The sequence below is a fragment of the Apodemus sylvaticus genome, chromosome 9, assembly GCF_947179515.1.
Source record: "Apodemus sylvaticus chromosome 9, mApoSyl1.1, whole genome shotgun sequence".
NCBI lineage: Eukaryota > Metazoa > Chordata > Mammalia > Rodentia > Muridae > Apodemus > Apodemus sylvaticus.
The window spans coordinates 106,425,759-106,440,675 of record NC_067480.1 but is presented as its reverse complement, the minus strand read 5'-3'; the positions used below and the strand labels follow the sequence as shown (position 1 = coordinate 106,440,675).

Below are 14,917 nucleotides of genomic sequence, written 5' to 3'. Positions count from 1 at the left end.
GGGTAAAGTTAGAGTCTGGCTTTATGGCTGAAGTTGCCAGAAGTTTCCGGGGGTCGGGTTGGTATTGAGTTGAACACCGAGTAAAGCTCTCAGCAGACTGTAAATGGGGAGCTCCCACTTTACAGATGTGTGGAGACAGTAGACAGCAATTCCACGGGTTCCTTTTTAGAAGTGAACAAGCTATTAATTATAACTGATAGCCTTTAGCCTTGTAAACAGTAATAACATGGTATCCCTAGTTCTGGTCTCAAGACCTGCCAGGAGATACATTTGCAAATCAAAGCTCAAACACGGCTGTCTTTCTCAGTCCCTGGGAAGTCCCTTCCCATCCCTGCCTGGGATGTTCATGAGGATAAACATGCGTCTTTTTATTTTAGGTTTAACTTGAGTAAGGTGGCCAAGCTAGATTTGAGAACACTTGAATTCCAAGTCTACAGGAACACTGTAAGTACAACCTCCATATCACGTGCTCTGCTAGGACCAGGGAAGGACACCCACGGGCTGCCCTGAGCTGGGCTGAAGGCAGCCATTGCAATCTAGGAATTGACTTAGAGGCAGAGGAGAGCAAGAAGAGTCGGGCTGCAATACACAGGGCATGCTAGAAGGTTCTTCTTTGTGGGGCTAACCTATAGTCAGCAGTCAGCCCATGATAGCTCAGCATAATGCCACCCAGAAAGTCTGAGACTGTACGTGAAATATGCTAATGGAACATTTGGTTTTTAAGCATTAAAAGATTCAGCTGACTCATTTAAACGTTCTTTCTGTGTGCTTCCTAATAAAATTGTAAAACCTATGAATTTGAGACCAATACCTGGCTATATTCATACCCCGCACAGTGCTGTGTGTTTAACTCAGTAGATAATACTGACTTTAAAAACATAAGAAGTTGATTTGTTCTAGGAATGAAAGTGTCCTCTTATTATTTAGGTAAGTGACTGCTAGCCACTCATTATTGTATCAGGCCTTGATGTGGAGAGCGCATGTCAGCCAGGAAGGTTTAAGCAGAGCCAAACCCCTGCAGGCTGGCTGGGGTCTTGTGCTTCATTGCTTTTTTTTTTTTTTTTTTTTTTTGCCTTATTCAGATGAGAATGTTTGTCCTTCCCGTTGGACCACATAGTGCTATGTAGGAAGTCTCCCCAGCCTCATCCAGCCAGCTGCTTTGTAGTTCTTCATCTCTGCCACAGCTGCACTCAGAGCCTAGAACACAGACAGCAGTTAGACACTCCTGAATCCCTGTGCCTTTCTCTTGGGATCTCGCTGTGCGTGCGTGCGTGCGTGCGTGCGTGCGTGCGTGCGTGCGTGCGTGCTCCTCCCATCATAAATGCCACTGGAAGTCATTGAGAACATTGCAGCAAGCACTGGAAGTCACTGAAAATGTCCAGTTACTAGGACTTGGTTTCTTCTGCCTTGATAGGGAAAATACGCTGATGTAAATGCAGTCACATTTGTAAGACATAGGGCACTGAACTAGACTCTAGAGGACAGATGGATGAGGGAACCTCTGCACCTCAGGGGTTTCCAAAGAAGAAATCCACAGTGTGAAACTAATTGCTGAGAGTCCTTTAAACCTGCTTCCTTTCCCATCATATCCAGTTCTAGAGAGGCATGAGTTCATGTTTTAATAAATTATGTTTGCTGTTGTTCAAAGACATTCTCTTTTCATTATAAATGCAGACTGGGGAGCAAACAGTTGACTATGAGGGAGGCTCACACCTAACAGCTGGCTCTGTCAGTCCCCACTGCTCTTCTGATCAAAAGGCATCCTAAGAAAAGCAAATGCATCTTTATTAGTATTAGTACAGAAAGGATTTCTGAGATTACCCAGGGGTCCCTTGTTCAGTCTACCTGACCCTTAAGAGCCTACCACTGCACAAGTATAGAGCCCGTTAGTGCTGTCTCAGGGCATCATACTACTATCCCAAAGTGCTTCTTAGACAGCCAGAGGTATTTTTGAATACATACAGTCCTTCATTGTGCTCATAAGTGGGGCCAGCATGATGGTACACATACTTAATCCCAGCACTCAGGAAGCAGAGGCAGCTGGATTTCTGTGAGTGTGATGCCAGCCAAAGCTACATACATAGTGAGAACCTGTCTTAGAAAGTGGGTGCAGGGGATTGCCAGGAATAGCTTATTAAAAAAGGAACTTTCTCAACAGGCACTTCGGAACAATTAGAGCATTCTGTTATCCTAGAGGATTGTTGATAAAGAACAGTGTGATCAGTCAAAGAGAACATTTCACTTGATAAGCAGGAGTTGAGGAGTGCACTTCATCAAGTCCATATGGTACATTATGTGTGCCGACTCACGCTAACACAAGCAGAGCCCAGTCATGCCAAGGGGAGCAGAGAAGGGCGCACAACTCACTTCCACAAGTTGTCAGGACCAGGACAACCCTTCCCCCAGAAGGTTTAAACTCGGTCTTCTTTAAAAACCAGAAGAGTGTGTCTTTGTGTTGAAACAGTATCTTTTAACATAAAAACAAAACAACTCTGAACCATTTTAAAACTGGTCATAAAGTCTTATTTTAAATTTCAAATTAACTTACATCTTAAAATCAAGTGTCTACAAAGCAATAATTAGGTACTTAGTTTTCAAAATAGGATTAAAGACTGGTCATGCATGAGTCAACAGCGCACACTGACTTCATTGGGGGAGGGCTTTCTCTACTTCCTGCGCAGGATCAGTAGGACTGAGAGTGCAGCTGTCAGTCTTCCTAGCTTCCAGGCATGAGTGTTGGCTTTAGAGCAGTGTTTCAACTGTTTGTCTTGGTCTGTGTCCTTTCCTATTTGTGACTTGTATTTCAAATTTAAAAACAAACAAACACACTTACACTGTCACAAATATCTGTATACAAATATAGAATGCATAGTTGGCACTCAAAGGCTCTGTAACTGGGAGATAAAGTCTGTGTCTGAACTCCACAGAGCATGAATGCTCCTCACTGGTTCCCAGCTCTCAGTGCCGGTGTCTGAAGCAGGAGGGTCGCTCGTCCGTACAATCAATTGGAGAAGCTGTATATACTAGGCCTAGAGAGGACCAGGGACAGAAGGTCTTCCCAGAAACAATACTAATGACTCCTGTTTGTTTATGCAATAATTCAAGGCTCATCCACTGCAAAGTCCAACAGGATTTACAGAGGGTCTCTCTCGGCAATTCATTTTAAACCTCATTTTAAAACCTGGAGAAAAGAAATCTGTCAAAGTAAAGTTCACTCCACTGCACAACAGAACCGTTTCCTCCCTGATCATAGTCAGGTAGGTTCTGACTGTGTGTGTGGGCGGGTTTTCAGTGCTCACCTCACGGTCCTCCCATCCTCATGGTCCTCCCTTCACACAAACGTGAGGAGTGTTGTACCATGTGAAACTTAAAGTAAAAAATTGTGCTTTGTATGGTTTTGAATTTTACACACTGTTAGAACTTGTCTGTCAAACGATACGCAAAATTAATTGGAGAAAATGTGTAATTGATATTTTTTATAGAAACAACCTGACTGTGATGGACACTGTGATGGTCCAAGGTCAAGGGACAACGGAGAACTTGAGGGTGGCAGGCAAGCTTCCGGGTCCAGGAAGTTCCTTGCGCTTCAAAATCACAGAAGCATTGCTAAAGGATTGCATAGACCGTGAGTACCATGCTCAGGAAGGGCCCGGCTTTCAGCCATCAAAGATTCCAGAAGCAAGAACAGTGTTTCCATATGTGCACACCAGCCTGCTGGTCAGGAGTGTTTATGTCACTGAGAGTCCATGGCTTACACCAGAGCTGTTGGACCTGGCTCCTGTGCAGGTTTATTCTGAGTGTGAAAAATAGAAACTGCCCTTTTGACCCTGGCAGACGGAGCCTGACAGGGAGGCACTCTGTAGCCCAGGGTATGCGAGGCCAGCCTAACTACAGAGTGAGTTCAGAGCCAGTCAGGAGGACTTACAGACACCTTACTGCCCAACATCATAAATATATGAAACCAGTTGATTACAAACAAAATGGCAGGTCCCAGCGGACTGTTCCAGATGAACCTGAGGAGTGGCTGGTCTTTTTGGCACTTGGGGTTGCTTTGTGATGTCCCCCCCACAAGCTCACAGCGTGTACCCCATTCATATTGGAAGCACACGAGAGCAAGATACCCATGTTTGTGATTTCCCCCCTTTAGGTTTGAAATTAAGAGAACCAAATTTCACATTGAAAAGAACATTCAAAGTAGAAAATACGGGACAACTTGAGATCCATGTAGAAACCATTGAGATCAGTGGCTATGCGTGTGAGGGATATGGCTTTAAAGTGGTTAACTGTCACGAGTTCGCACTGAGTGCCAACGCCTCCAAAGACATAGTCATACTGTAAGTATTCTCGTGTCCGGTTCCCCAGAGTGCAGCTTTCTGCTGCTGTGCAGAGCCGCATTTCCAGACTTAAGGGGCTTTATTAGGGGCTACGGAGACAGCTCATCTGTTAGGAGCACTGGCTGCTCTTCCAGAGGAGCTGGATTTGAGTCTCAGTACCCACACAGTGGCCAACAACCTTCTGTAACTACACTTCCTGAAGGAATTTGTCTTCTGGTTACTTCAGGGACTGAATGTAGTGTACAGACATACATGCAGGCAAAATACCCAGACACACGTGAAAATAAGTAAATATTTTTCAAAAGTCTATCACAAATGTATTTATTTTATTTTTTCCTACCTAACTTCAGCTAAGCTTAAAACTTCCATGTTTTTTGTTTCCAGCACTATAAAACTTCCTCTGCCCTTAGATTGGATTAGATAATCTTAGACACTACTCTTTTAGAAACCAGTTTCAGTATTACTTCTAAGGTTGTAAAGCATGAGGTGTTAGTGTGACGTGGAGGTGGCTCAGCCACAGGGCAGAGACCTGTGCCTCACATTGGCGGGGGAGGAGGGAGGCTTTACCTTAAAGAGACAGCCTCTGTGCCCTCAGTGCCGGGCACAGCTACAAGAGGGATTAATGATGCAGCACAAAATAACAAGTAAGCAACAACTCTGCGGCCTTCTGCGGCTGTCAGTCAGCATTGTTGCGTACACTGCTCCATGCGCAGCATAACTCGAGCCACCTAAGTGTCCAGCAAGGAGGGAGGCCCCGGTCCTCACCATGTGTACCGCTACTAACAAACGGAGTCACAGGTCACTACAAACAACACCAGGGATGCAACTCATTGTGTTGTGTCTTACCAACATCGGTACGAATAAATTCAGAAGAAAACGATAGTACAAAGAAAAAGTTGATTTGAAAATGAACCCCACTGCTGTTCTTGTGTCTTAGGTTTACTCCAGATTTCACGGCCTCCAGAGTTATTCGGGAGCTGAAGCTCGTGACAAGCAGCGGCTCCGAGTTCGTGTTTGTGTTGAATGCCTCTCTTCCTTACCACATGTTAGCAGCCTGTGCAGAAGCCCTCCCTAGACCCAACTGGGAGCTGGCGCTCTACATCATCATCTCAGGGGTCATGAGGTAACAGTGTGCTCCTCCTCAGCCAGCCACGGAGTGCCGCTCGCTCTCCTCCTCGCAGAGGCGGGCCCAGCAGGCACCCCTGACTGCCAGGCTTGTGGACTAGTGGGAACAGTTAAACAGCTGAACCCTTCTTGGGTGGCCTAGATAGTAAAGTCTTACTACCTCTAAAAGCTGTTTAACAAATGAAGTTTTGCTATTTCATAAGAAAGCAAGCACAAAATACCAGGTATAGATGCCTTATTTGGGCATGTGTAATTAACATCATTATAAGCCTAAATAGAGTAGAAATATTTCTGAAGGCTTTGCATTCTTATCTTTATACCAGTTTACTTCCTTATGTATTTTAGAGACTCAAATTCACTTACAGTAAGTTATTTATAGCTGCTTACAGATCCTTAAGGGAAAGAGAGGTGAGCCTCCATCCAGTTCCTCTCCTAAGGAAAAATTAGCCTGCAGGTGTCTCCTCTGACACACATTGTCTCCACACACAACTTCTGTGTAGGGTTGTGTGTAGAGGCTGGAGAGGCAGCTCAGTGGTGAAGGAAGGCACTGGTGCTCCTCCAGTGACCTGCAATCTGTTCCCAGCACCCGCATGGCAGTTACCAACCTGTAACTCCAGCTCCAGGAGAGCTGAGCCCCTCTCATGGTTCCCACTGGTACTGCATGTATGTAGTGCACCGGCATACATGCAGTCTAAACATTACACATTAAATCAGTCTGTAAACTCGGGGCGGTGATGCTTCATTGTTGTCTTTCCTTTAAAATGTGTTCCAGACAACTTGGTTTTTACCCCATACTGTAGTTATCAAGAAACCTGCAATAACCACATGGTACTCTTGTTTTGGCAAAGAATTCTGATCCGCCCCTCTGCTCCACAGCGCACTGTTTCTCCTGGTCATTGGAACGGCCTATTTGGAAGCCCAAGGAATTTGGGAGCCGTTTCGAAGGCGACTCTCCTTTGAAGCCTCAAACCCGCCCTTTGATGTGGGGAAGCCATTTGATCTCAGGAGAATCGTTGGTATTTCATCTGAAGGAAAGTATGTTCACATACTGAAAGTCCACTTTGTAGTCCACATAGACTTGGCTGATATAATTACAAGAAATGAAATTTATCTTTACTAAAGATTTTTAAAAAGACTATTGTGGTGCTCAGTTACTGAGAACTCATGAGAGTTCTTATCAGGGACAAAATATACTTAGTTATTAGTTAGAGCACTAACCTGATTTATAACTGTCGGAGGTAATAAGCTGAGAAGGTGTGGCTCTGGCCCCCTGCTTCTCTTCCTCGGCTCTCTTTATGACTGGTTTACTAACGACATTTTTTCTTAGCATTAGCTGGAAGTCACTGTTCACTGATTTTTCAATTGATCCATTTTTCAGCTTGAACACACTCGGCTGCGAACACAGTCATGGTAGGGGTTTCTATAGCAACTCATCATCCCGGCCTGGTACAGGCGGTCACAGGCAGTGCGGCACATCAGTCCACCCACACAGCAGCCACGGCAGCAAAAACTCAGCTGACGTGGACAACGTCAGAACCAGAAACAGTTCAAGTATGTCAAGCAGAACTTATCTACAAGCAGCTGCCTCACAGTCTACAAGCAAAACAAGCCCCCTAGTCTCAGAGACAGCTGCAGCAACCCAGGGTCACACAGCAAGCAGGAAGTCCAAAGGGGCGAAGCAGGGTCAGCACAGCAGCCAGCACCATAGCCACAGCCCACTGGAGCTGCACCCACAGCCTCCACCACCAGTGCCTCAGCACCAGGAGCCACCACCTGAAAGGCTGTCTCCTGCCCCCCTTACACACCCCTCCCACCCTGAGCGAGCCAGCACCACACGGCACAGCTCAGAGGACTCTGACATCACCAGTCTCATCGAAGCCATGGACAAAGACTTCGAGCACCATGACTCCCCGCCCCTAGACGTGTTTACAGAGCAGCCTCCGTCACCGATGTCAAAAAGCAAAGGTAACCCTGTCTTCCCTCTTCTGAAGAACAAGGCATGTGAGGGAGAAGGCGTGATGACACCTGAGCAGTCAGGATCACAGGCAGTGTAGGCAGTGGCTCTGTGGGTGTTGGGTAGCTCAGACCCATCTCCTGGGTGAAGCAGTGGCCTCTGCATCACAGTGCAGAAAGAAGCAGCCGCCTGTCGGGGACAGCTGCGCTCTGCACTGACTTCTCCAGGTCAGAAATCTGTGCACGGCATCTCCTCTCTTCATCAGGCTGCGGTGATAACTGAGTTATAGTCATTGTTAAAAATGATTTTGAGGCCAACTATTCCTGGCACAAACCTTTAATGCTAGCACTTGGGAGGCAGGGAGGCAGGAGGATCTCTTGAGTTCAAGACCTGGCTGATCTACAGAGCAAGTTCCAAGACAGCCAGGGCTACACAGAGAAATCCTGTCTCAAAAAACAAAACAGGGCTAAAACCAAAACCAAAACTCAAAAATAGATTTCTAGCTATGTGTGGTGGTACACATCTGTAATTGTACTGGTGAGGTAGACACAGGAAAGTTGTCACAGGCTCGAGGTCAGCGAGGCTACACACTGATACCTCCAAATAGGGTAAGAAGCCAGTGAGGAAATAACTGATGAAACCACGTGCCAAAGAGGCTGGCCCAACCGGACAGCGATGGCAGGAAGCGATGGCCATGAGGGAGGTGCCAGATATATGGAATTGGTGGCTTAGGGAAGGAGCTTTGCCAGAAGGAACCTCACAAACAGAAGTGTGGACAATTCAAGGGATGGGAAGTCCAAGGCCAGAAGAGATGGTAAAGTCTAACAGTGAGCATGAGCGAACCCTTCAGAGTAGTGGTGGGCTGGGAACAGGCGCCTGGGTGCAGCCTCGTGCATCAGGGGCTGAAGTAAAGAGGAATACACCTTGGTGGCAGTGTCAAGGCCTCAGACTAGAGCGATCCAGAATCACGAGCATTTGGGGATTCAGAAAGAAATGTGGCGCCATGAGGAACCATGGGGTTCCTCAGACTACAACAGCCTGTCCGTCAGTTCAGCAGAGGGCCGCGAGCACAGTCACGTTGAAGCTTATTTCAAACACGGTCCAGGGAGCCCAAGGGAGGAAAGTCCCGTGAGCTGGTAAGGCCTGCTCAGGGCGCCGCTTCCTTTGTTCTTACTTTGCACCAGGAATTTTATCTTAGTTTTGAGCACAGAATTTGGCCCTGGCATTAAATCTGCTGGCACTCTCTTTTTCCTCAGATTGTTTTTGTTTGTTTGGTTGGTTTGTTTTGTTTTTCTGCTCTGCTCTTTCTCATAGATCTGCATAAAAGTGGCCACTAATAACCATGAGAAAGAGTCAATATTACTCTGTCTTGAAATCTCCTCTGCCAGCACAATTAGCCCCAAAGTCTTAGTTTAGCCCCAGGCACATTCTTAAGGCCCGGGCAGAAAGCAGCCAGTCTATGCCAAACTAGTCCTCCTCATTCTCAGCACCGCTGCCTTCCCTGCTCCTCCAGGGCAGCCCATGAGCCCCACCGACAGCACTCAACCCTTTCTTAGTCCAAAGCCCCGGAGTTCTCCACAGTCTCCCCAAAGCTAGCATGGCCAGGCCTGTCACAGCTCTGAGCCTCCTTCATGAGCCTGAAAGACTGAAGAAGGGTGAGAGGAAGAGTCCCCCTGCAGTGTCCTGGAGCCATGGTTGCAGGAGGAGCCGGAGAGCACTGTGTGTGCTGGAAACCGCTACAGCACTCCTAGAGGCCAGTGAGACCGAGCGGCCAGTGGGGAAGTGCTTGCCAAGCACGGACAAGACTTGTCTTTCTAACTAGTTAAACATGTTGCTACTCTACCTTCAAACTACACGAAACAAGCATAGGTGAGATTTAGCCCCAGCTCACATTGCCAGCTCGTTACAGATGCCAAGATTTTCATCCCCAGGTGAGGAGTTAACAGGGCATGTGTGAGACTGGCTCTAAGTCAGGGTCTTCACTCGTGTATTTAGAAAGGATACTGTGCACGCTCTCACGTGTGACCTCTGCAGGCCTGGGCCGGCTGCTGGAGGCTCAGTGGAGGTGCTAGAGCCTGGAGGTCCCCAGGCCCCCAGCCTGTGCAGTGAGGGTCGCTCCATGATGCCAGGATTGACTTGTTCAGTTTCCTGTTCCCAGCTCTTGGAGCATGCCTAAGGCTGCACTGTGGTTGGTTCTGGGAGCATCCGGATCTCTTAAATCACTAAGCTTTCTGTTTTACTCTGTCCTTAGTGCCACTGTGTGGCCACTGTTGTTCTAAAGACTTTGTGTAATTCCTCACTTTAGCCCTGCAAATGACCAGCCAGGACTGGACCCAGCCGGGTGTTCGCACCCCAGGCGATGCATCAGCACTCCGTCTCCCAGCATGTGAGGCTCTGCCTGTCTCTGTTGGCACTCTAAAAGCTCCATCACCTTCTGGAGAAGGTCAGGCCAGTTTGCCAGATCTGCAGCCAACTTGCCAACGTGTACTTATAAGGGGCATAGTCCATGGCACGTCAGCTGTGTCTCAACAGAGTTGGCTTTTTAAACAACAACTCACAGACAGACCTGACAGGCAGCCGTAAGTCAGGAAAAGCTAGAGAGTGCAGCCGCTCCTAACAGAACTAGGAGCACCTTAGTGTTTGAAGCTGTTTAATCAAGCTCTGTTTTCACACCCATTTCCATCCCCAGGGAAAGGAAAGTCTCTCCAACAACGCAAGGCCAAGCCTCCAAAGAAGCAGGAGGAGAAGGAGAAACGGGGCAAGGGCAAGCCCCAGGAGGACGAGCTGAAGGACACTCTGGCGGACGACGACAGCTCCTCCACCACCACAGAGACCTCCAACCCCGACACAGAGCCACTCCTCAGGGAGGTGTGTGGGTTCACAGCGGGGCCTCAGCGCCCTGCCCAGCACACATCCATGTCCCATGCATCGCGCCTCTCTTGCTGAGCATGTGCCCCGTGTGGCCAGCATGCCTGCACTCCCCTTCAGACACCAGCCCAGCTCTGCTGTTGAGCAACTTTGTTTCCCCCGGAGAAGAGCATTTGGAAATATTAGAAACTGGAACCCTGCTGAAGTTAGGGAGCAGCGGGCTAGTAATTAAGTCATGAAGTCTGTTCATAGCTGTGAACATCAAAGAGGAGAAAGAACTGAACCTATTCACTGTCTAGTAATGCTGGGAGCAGGGCTCAGTAACTGTCTAGTAATGCTGGGAGCAGGGCTCAGTAACTGTGTCTAGTAATGCTGGGAGCAGGGCTCAGTAACTGTGTCTAGTAATGCTGGGAACAGGGCTCAGCAACAGTGTCTAGTAATGCTGGGAGCAGGGCTCAGCAACAGTGTCTAGTAATGCTGGGAGCAGGGCTCAGCAACAGTGTCTAGTAATGCTGGGAGCAGGGCTCAGCAACAGTGTCTAGTAATGCTGGGAGCAGGGCTCAATAACAGCTCACCCCCCAAGGCAGGGGCAACAGTGGCTCTCCCAGAGGGAGTAATGTTGCTGGTTTTGGGGTTTTCTCTTTCCCATCCTTTATCCAGCCCCCACCCCCATTTCACCCCCTAGATAAGAGAAAAACAAGGATAGAGGAGAAAGAGATCTCTGAACCTAATTTCTTTCCTTTTGATTCTTCTTTGAACATGGCCACTAACAACCCACAAACAAACCTCACTGAACGGCCAATAACTACTCACCACACCTCTCAGGGCTTTCAAATTTATGTTCCTAGAATTCCTGAAAAGTTCCTAGAATTCCAAACATCACACAATCACAGATGTTATTTGCAGCTGGAAAACCTTACTTCTGCTAGGGCACAATGCAAGTCACGGTCAGCTGCTGTGAACCGTCTGAAGCCGCCCCACGGCCCCACAGCCTACACTTGGGATTAAAACAGAAACACATTCTTATTTCTGGTTTGTTTTTTAAGAAACCGAAATTCAAGACTTCTCAAAAATATCACTAAAGAATAAGTTCAAGATGCCATTAGTGGTCACTGGAGCCAGAGCCCAGCCTAGGACATGGGCACGCGGGGTCAGAGCCCAGCCTAGCTAGCACGTGAGCACGGGGTCAGCAGGAAACGGATTTATCATTACAAGCAATCTGCAGAAGTCCGGCACACTGCTCTGGGCAGTGTCCGGCAGCGTGACTTGTAGGTGCTGTGGAAAGGCAGGTTGGCTCACCTTGGGTGTTCTTGTTTTAGGTGAGTATGTTCAGATCTAAGATGGTCTGTGCAGCCTTAACACTGGGTCAGAATCTGGCTTCTGGTTTCCATCTAATGGCCTAAGGAGTCAGTTCATAGGCAGTCCGGCTCTGTTCACTGGGTGATGCCATGTTTCACATAGGATGCACCTGTCCCCCTGTCCCCTTGTCCCCCTCTCCCTTGTCCCCCTGTCCCCCTGTCCCCTGTCCCCTTTGCATTGCCTTGCAGTTGACCTGTGCCCTGTCTACTTCCATTTCATTTGTAACTTGTGCTGAAGCCTTGGGCTTAGTTCCCATTTTAGCAAATGACCAGAGAAGCAGGGCGTCTGCTACCGAGAAGGTACTAAGCCATACATACCCACAGCACCGTGGGGAGAGTACTGAGCCATACATACCCACAGCACTGTGGGGAGAGTACTAAGCCATACATACCCACAGCACCCTGGGGAGAGTACTAGTCATACATACACACGGCACTGTAATCTCTGGTGGATCTGTTTTGTAAGTAGAGAGCAGGTTTTACTCCCAGTACCTTAGTAAGAAGCTACTATCTGGCGCTGCCCCTGCCCACTGCACATAAATGTGATCTAAACGACTTTACACTTGAGAACAGCTAAAACATTGACGGAGCTACCACAGATCTCAACAAGGAGCTTCTGTGGGCACACCGTGCTGTCCACCTGGGAACCCAGCATCCAGGGAGCCCAGACATGTGAACCTCGATAAATTCCAGGCTAGCAAGGAGCTCTAAAGTGGGGTCTGTCTGAAAAGGGGGATTGTCGTTTCTCAGGCTCCCGTGTAGAGCCGTGCCTTGGGTCGTGGTTTCGTTCCCATCGTCCTGCTAATCCTGCGCACCTGCACCTCTGTCTTTCCAGGATACAGAGAAGCACAAGGGGAGACCAGCGGTGCCTGACAAACAGGAAAGCGACCTGTCGCAAGCGAAGCCAAAGAGCAAAAGGCTCTTAAATGCAAAGAAAGAAATCCCAACAGATGTGAAAGGCAGGTGAGTGGCCTAGGGCTGCTGCTGGGAGCCGGCCTTGCTCCAGGCCTTTCTCCGAGGGCTTGGGCAGCAGCGGCCACTCACTGCTGCTCCTCTGGGCCCTCGTGTCTGACATCTACTGGTCAGGAGGATCCTTAGGATGTGCACCTGCTCCTCAGGCCAGGCATGTAGAGGGCAGGGCTAGCCGTCTGTTGTGAAGGCTGAGAGCCTTTACCCACTGCACTGAGAGGTCAGAGGTGACCTTGACAGGTCACCCGCTGGTAGGGAGCTTTTCTCAAGAGCTTGGAGCCTGCAGTGTCATGAACCCAGGGATGCAGTTGGGATCTAGAATTCTGTGCTGTAAACCTTGGAAGAGTTATTCTTGCCCAAAACATGTACTGGGATGGTGTCCCCGGTGAGACAAGTCTACCATGGAAGAACTCTAGTGCCCACAGGGCAGAATTCAGGCAGGTCCCATAAGGAGGCTCTCTGGACTGCTCCCCAAGAAAATGGTTGTGTTGAGCTAATGGGTTGTCAACTAAGACTTCATATTTTCATAATCTGGGCTAGCATCTTCCTAATGAACTGATGTCAGTGTTAGCATTGTGGAGGTGATGCTTGATGGCAGATGGGGAGCTGAGGCGGACGAGGAAGGACAGAGGCTTCTCTTGTCAGCGTAGCCTCCCTTGCCTCAGTCACCACCCTCACCACAAAAAGGGCCACGCAGTGTGTGAGACATGAGCAAAGACCTAGCTGGCGTCTGAACCTCTCTCACCCTTGATGATGGAATCATTTTAAGTCAGTTGGCTGTTGTCCATTTTATTTAAAAGCTCTAAACTTTTTTTTCTAGAAACCATGTGGTTTAATTTAGGAATGTTGAATTAGCAAAAAATAAAATCGTCTAGCACCTTTTTTTTCTTTAAAGCCAATTAATTTTACAGTGGCAAAGTTAAGCTTTGTAAAATAGGCCCCCCCACAGTTACGGATGGCTTACCTGAAAACAGCTCACACAGCCTCTCCCAGGGGGCTGTCTGTCTGTGTTTTAGGAGTCTTCTGCCATTTTTAGAATATGGAATTTTAACCCTGCCTGCCAGAAGTAGAAGAACAGAAAATTGTGTAACACTGTCCGTAAATGGCATTCTTGGGGTTTTTGTTTGTTTGGGGGGGGGTGGAGCCTGTTGTTGTTGTGTTCCAGTTTGTTATGCTACTTAAAACTTTTACTTATCTGGAATAACAGAGACCATTGGGTTATCTCTTTTAACTAATTTCAGAAATACTTAGGGACCCTGACCTAGTGGCCCATGCCTTTAATCCCAGCACTTGGGCAGCAGAAGCAGGCAGTTTTGTTGAGTTGGAGGCCAGCCTGGTCTACATAGTTCTAGGCCAGCCAGAACTACATAGTAAGACCCTGTTTCCAAAAAGGAAAAGGAAGAAAAATGGGAATTTTTGTGAGCTATGCAAAAACAAGTGTCCTTCGGACCCACCCCCTTATAAAGTCTAAACAGATTTCTTCACAGTGTGTGCTCTTGCATGAAGTCGCACTTGGCCTTCCTTATTTTTCTTGGCCTAACACTTAGTAGAAGAGCCATGAGGATTTGGTTCCTGCATCTGAAACTGGAACTGTTTTGATGTTTGAACTCTACTATGAATCAGTACAGTAGTTTATTTTTACTTTGAACCTGGCAGAATTAGCAGCAGCCTAGAAATGAGAACTTGGGGTTTGGGGGTACAGAAAGAGCTTGAGCACCAGAGCCAGGTGGGGGTCTGAGGGATGCACTGACGTCACGCACATAAGGCAGGGTACAGGAAGTAAGGGCACGTGAGGGGCACAGCTCAAAAATGCTGGGCATGGCGGGCATCTTGTAGCTCTGCTGCTCAAAGGCTGAAGAGGATGGAAAACTCAAGGGCTGGCGTGAGCTGCACCCTTGTGACTCTACAGGCCTGTCTCGGAATAAAGAAAATGCTCAGTGGACAAGAGCCTGACGGGCATATGCAGAGCCCCAGACTCGGTACCCAGTAATGAAAAAGAAGAAAATAAATACGTACAGACTTTGCAGATCTGTCCCATTAAGCAAACAGCTTTCCTACAGGCAAAGTGTCCGCAGCCAGCACTGTTGCCGGCCTTCCCAGGGCCTGGCTGACCTTGGTGGGCATCACAGAAACTGCTCTGTGAAGAGCACCTTTGTCCCCCACATGTGGTCCCGCTCACGCTGTTACTTGAGCTGATGCTCTACGGGGGCTAGAGCTTGGCTCCCACCATGTAGAATTTCTGTTGGAAAACACATTCGGGAACACAGTGCGGCACAAGTCCTGGAAAGGCTCAGCCGCAGTACAGCTGC

At 48.2% G+C, this 14,917-nt stretch overlaps 1 protein-coding gene across 3 annotated transcripts in view; it reads left to right on the top strand.

Annotated features, from left to right (window-relative positions):
• Positions 1-14,917, top strand: part of Tmem131 (transmembrane protein 131) — a 141,647-nt gene that overhangs the window by 119,522 nt on the left and 7,208 nt on the right. For all 3 annotated transcript variants that reach the window (XM_052192990.1, XM_052192989.1, XM_052192991.1), the window contains exons 25-33: positions 378-444; positions 3,106-3,257; positions 3,483-3,625; positions 4,148-4,334; positions 5,272-5,457; positions 6,336-6,494; positions 6,838-7,424; positions 10,103-10,281; positions 12,475-12,602. In XM_052192990.1, the coding sequence (XP_052048950.1) occupies positions 378-444; positions 3,106-3,257; positions 3,483-3,625; positions 4,148-4,334; positions 5,272-5,457; positions 6,336-6,494; positions 6,838-7,424; positions 10,103-10,281; positions 12,475-12,602 (1,788 nt within the window). The remainder of the gene's footprint in view (positions 1-377; positions 445-3,105; positions 3,258-3,482; positions 3,626-4,147; positions 4,335-5,271; positions 5,458-6,335; positions 6,495-6,837; positions 7,425-10,102; positions 10,282-12,474; positions 12,603-14,917) is intronic.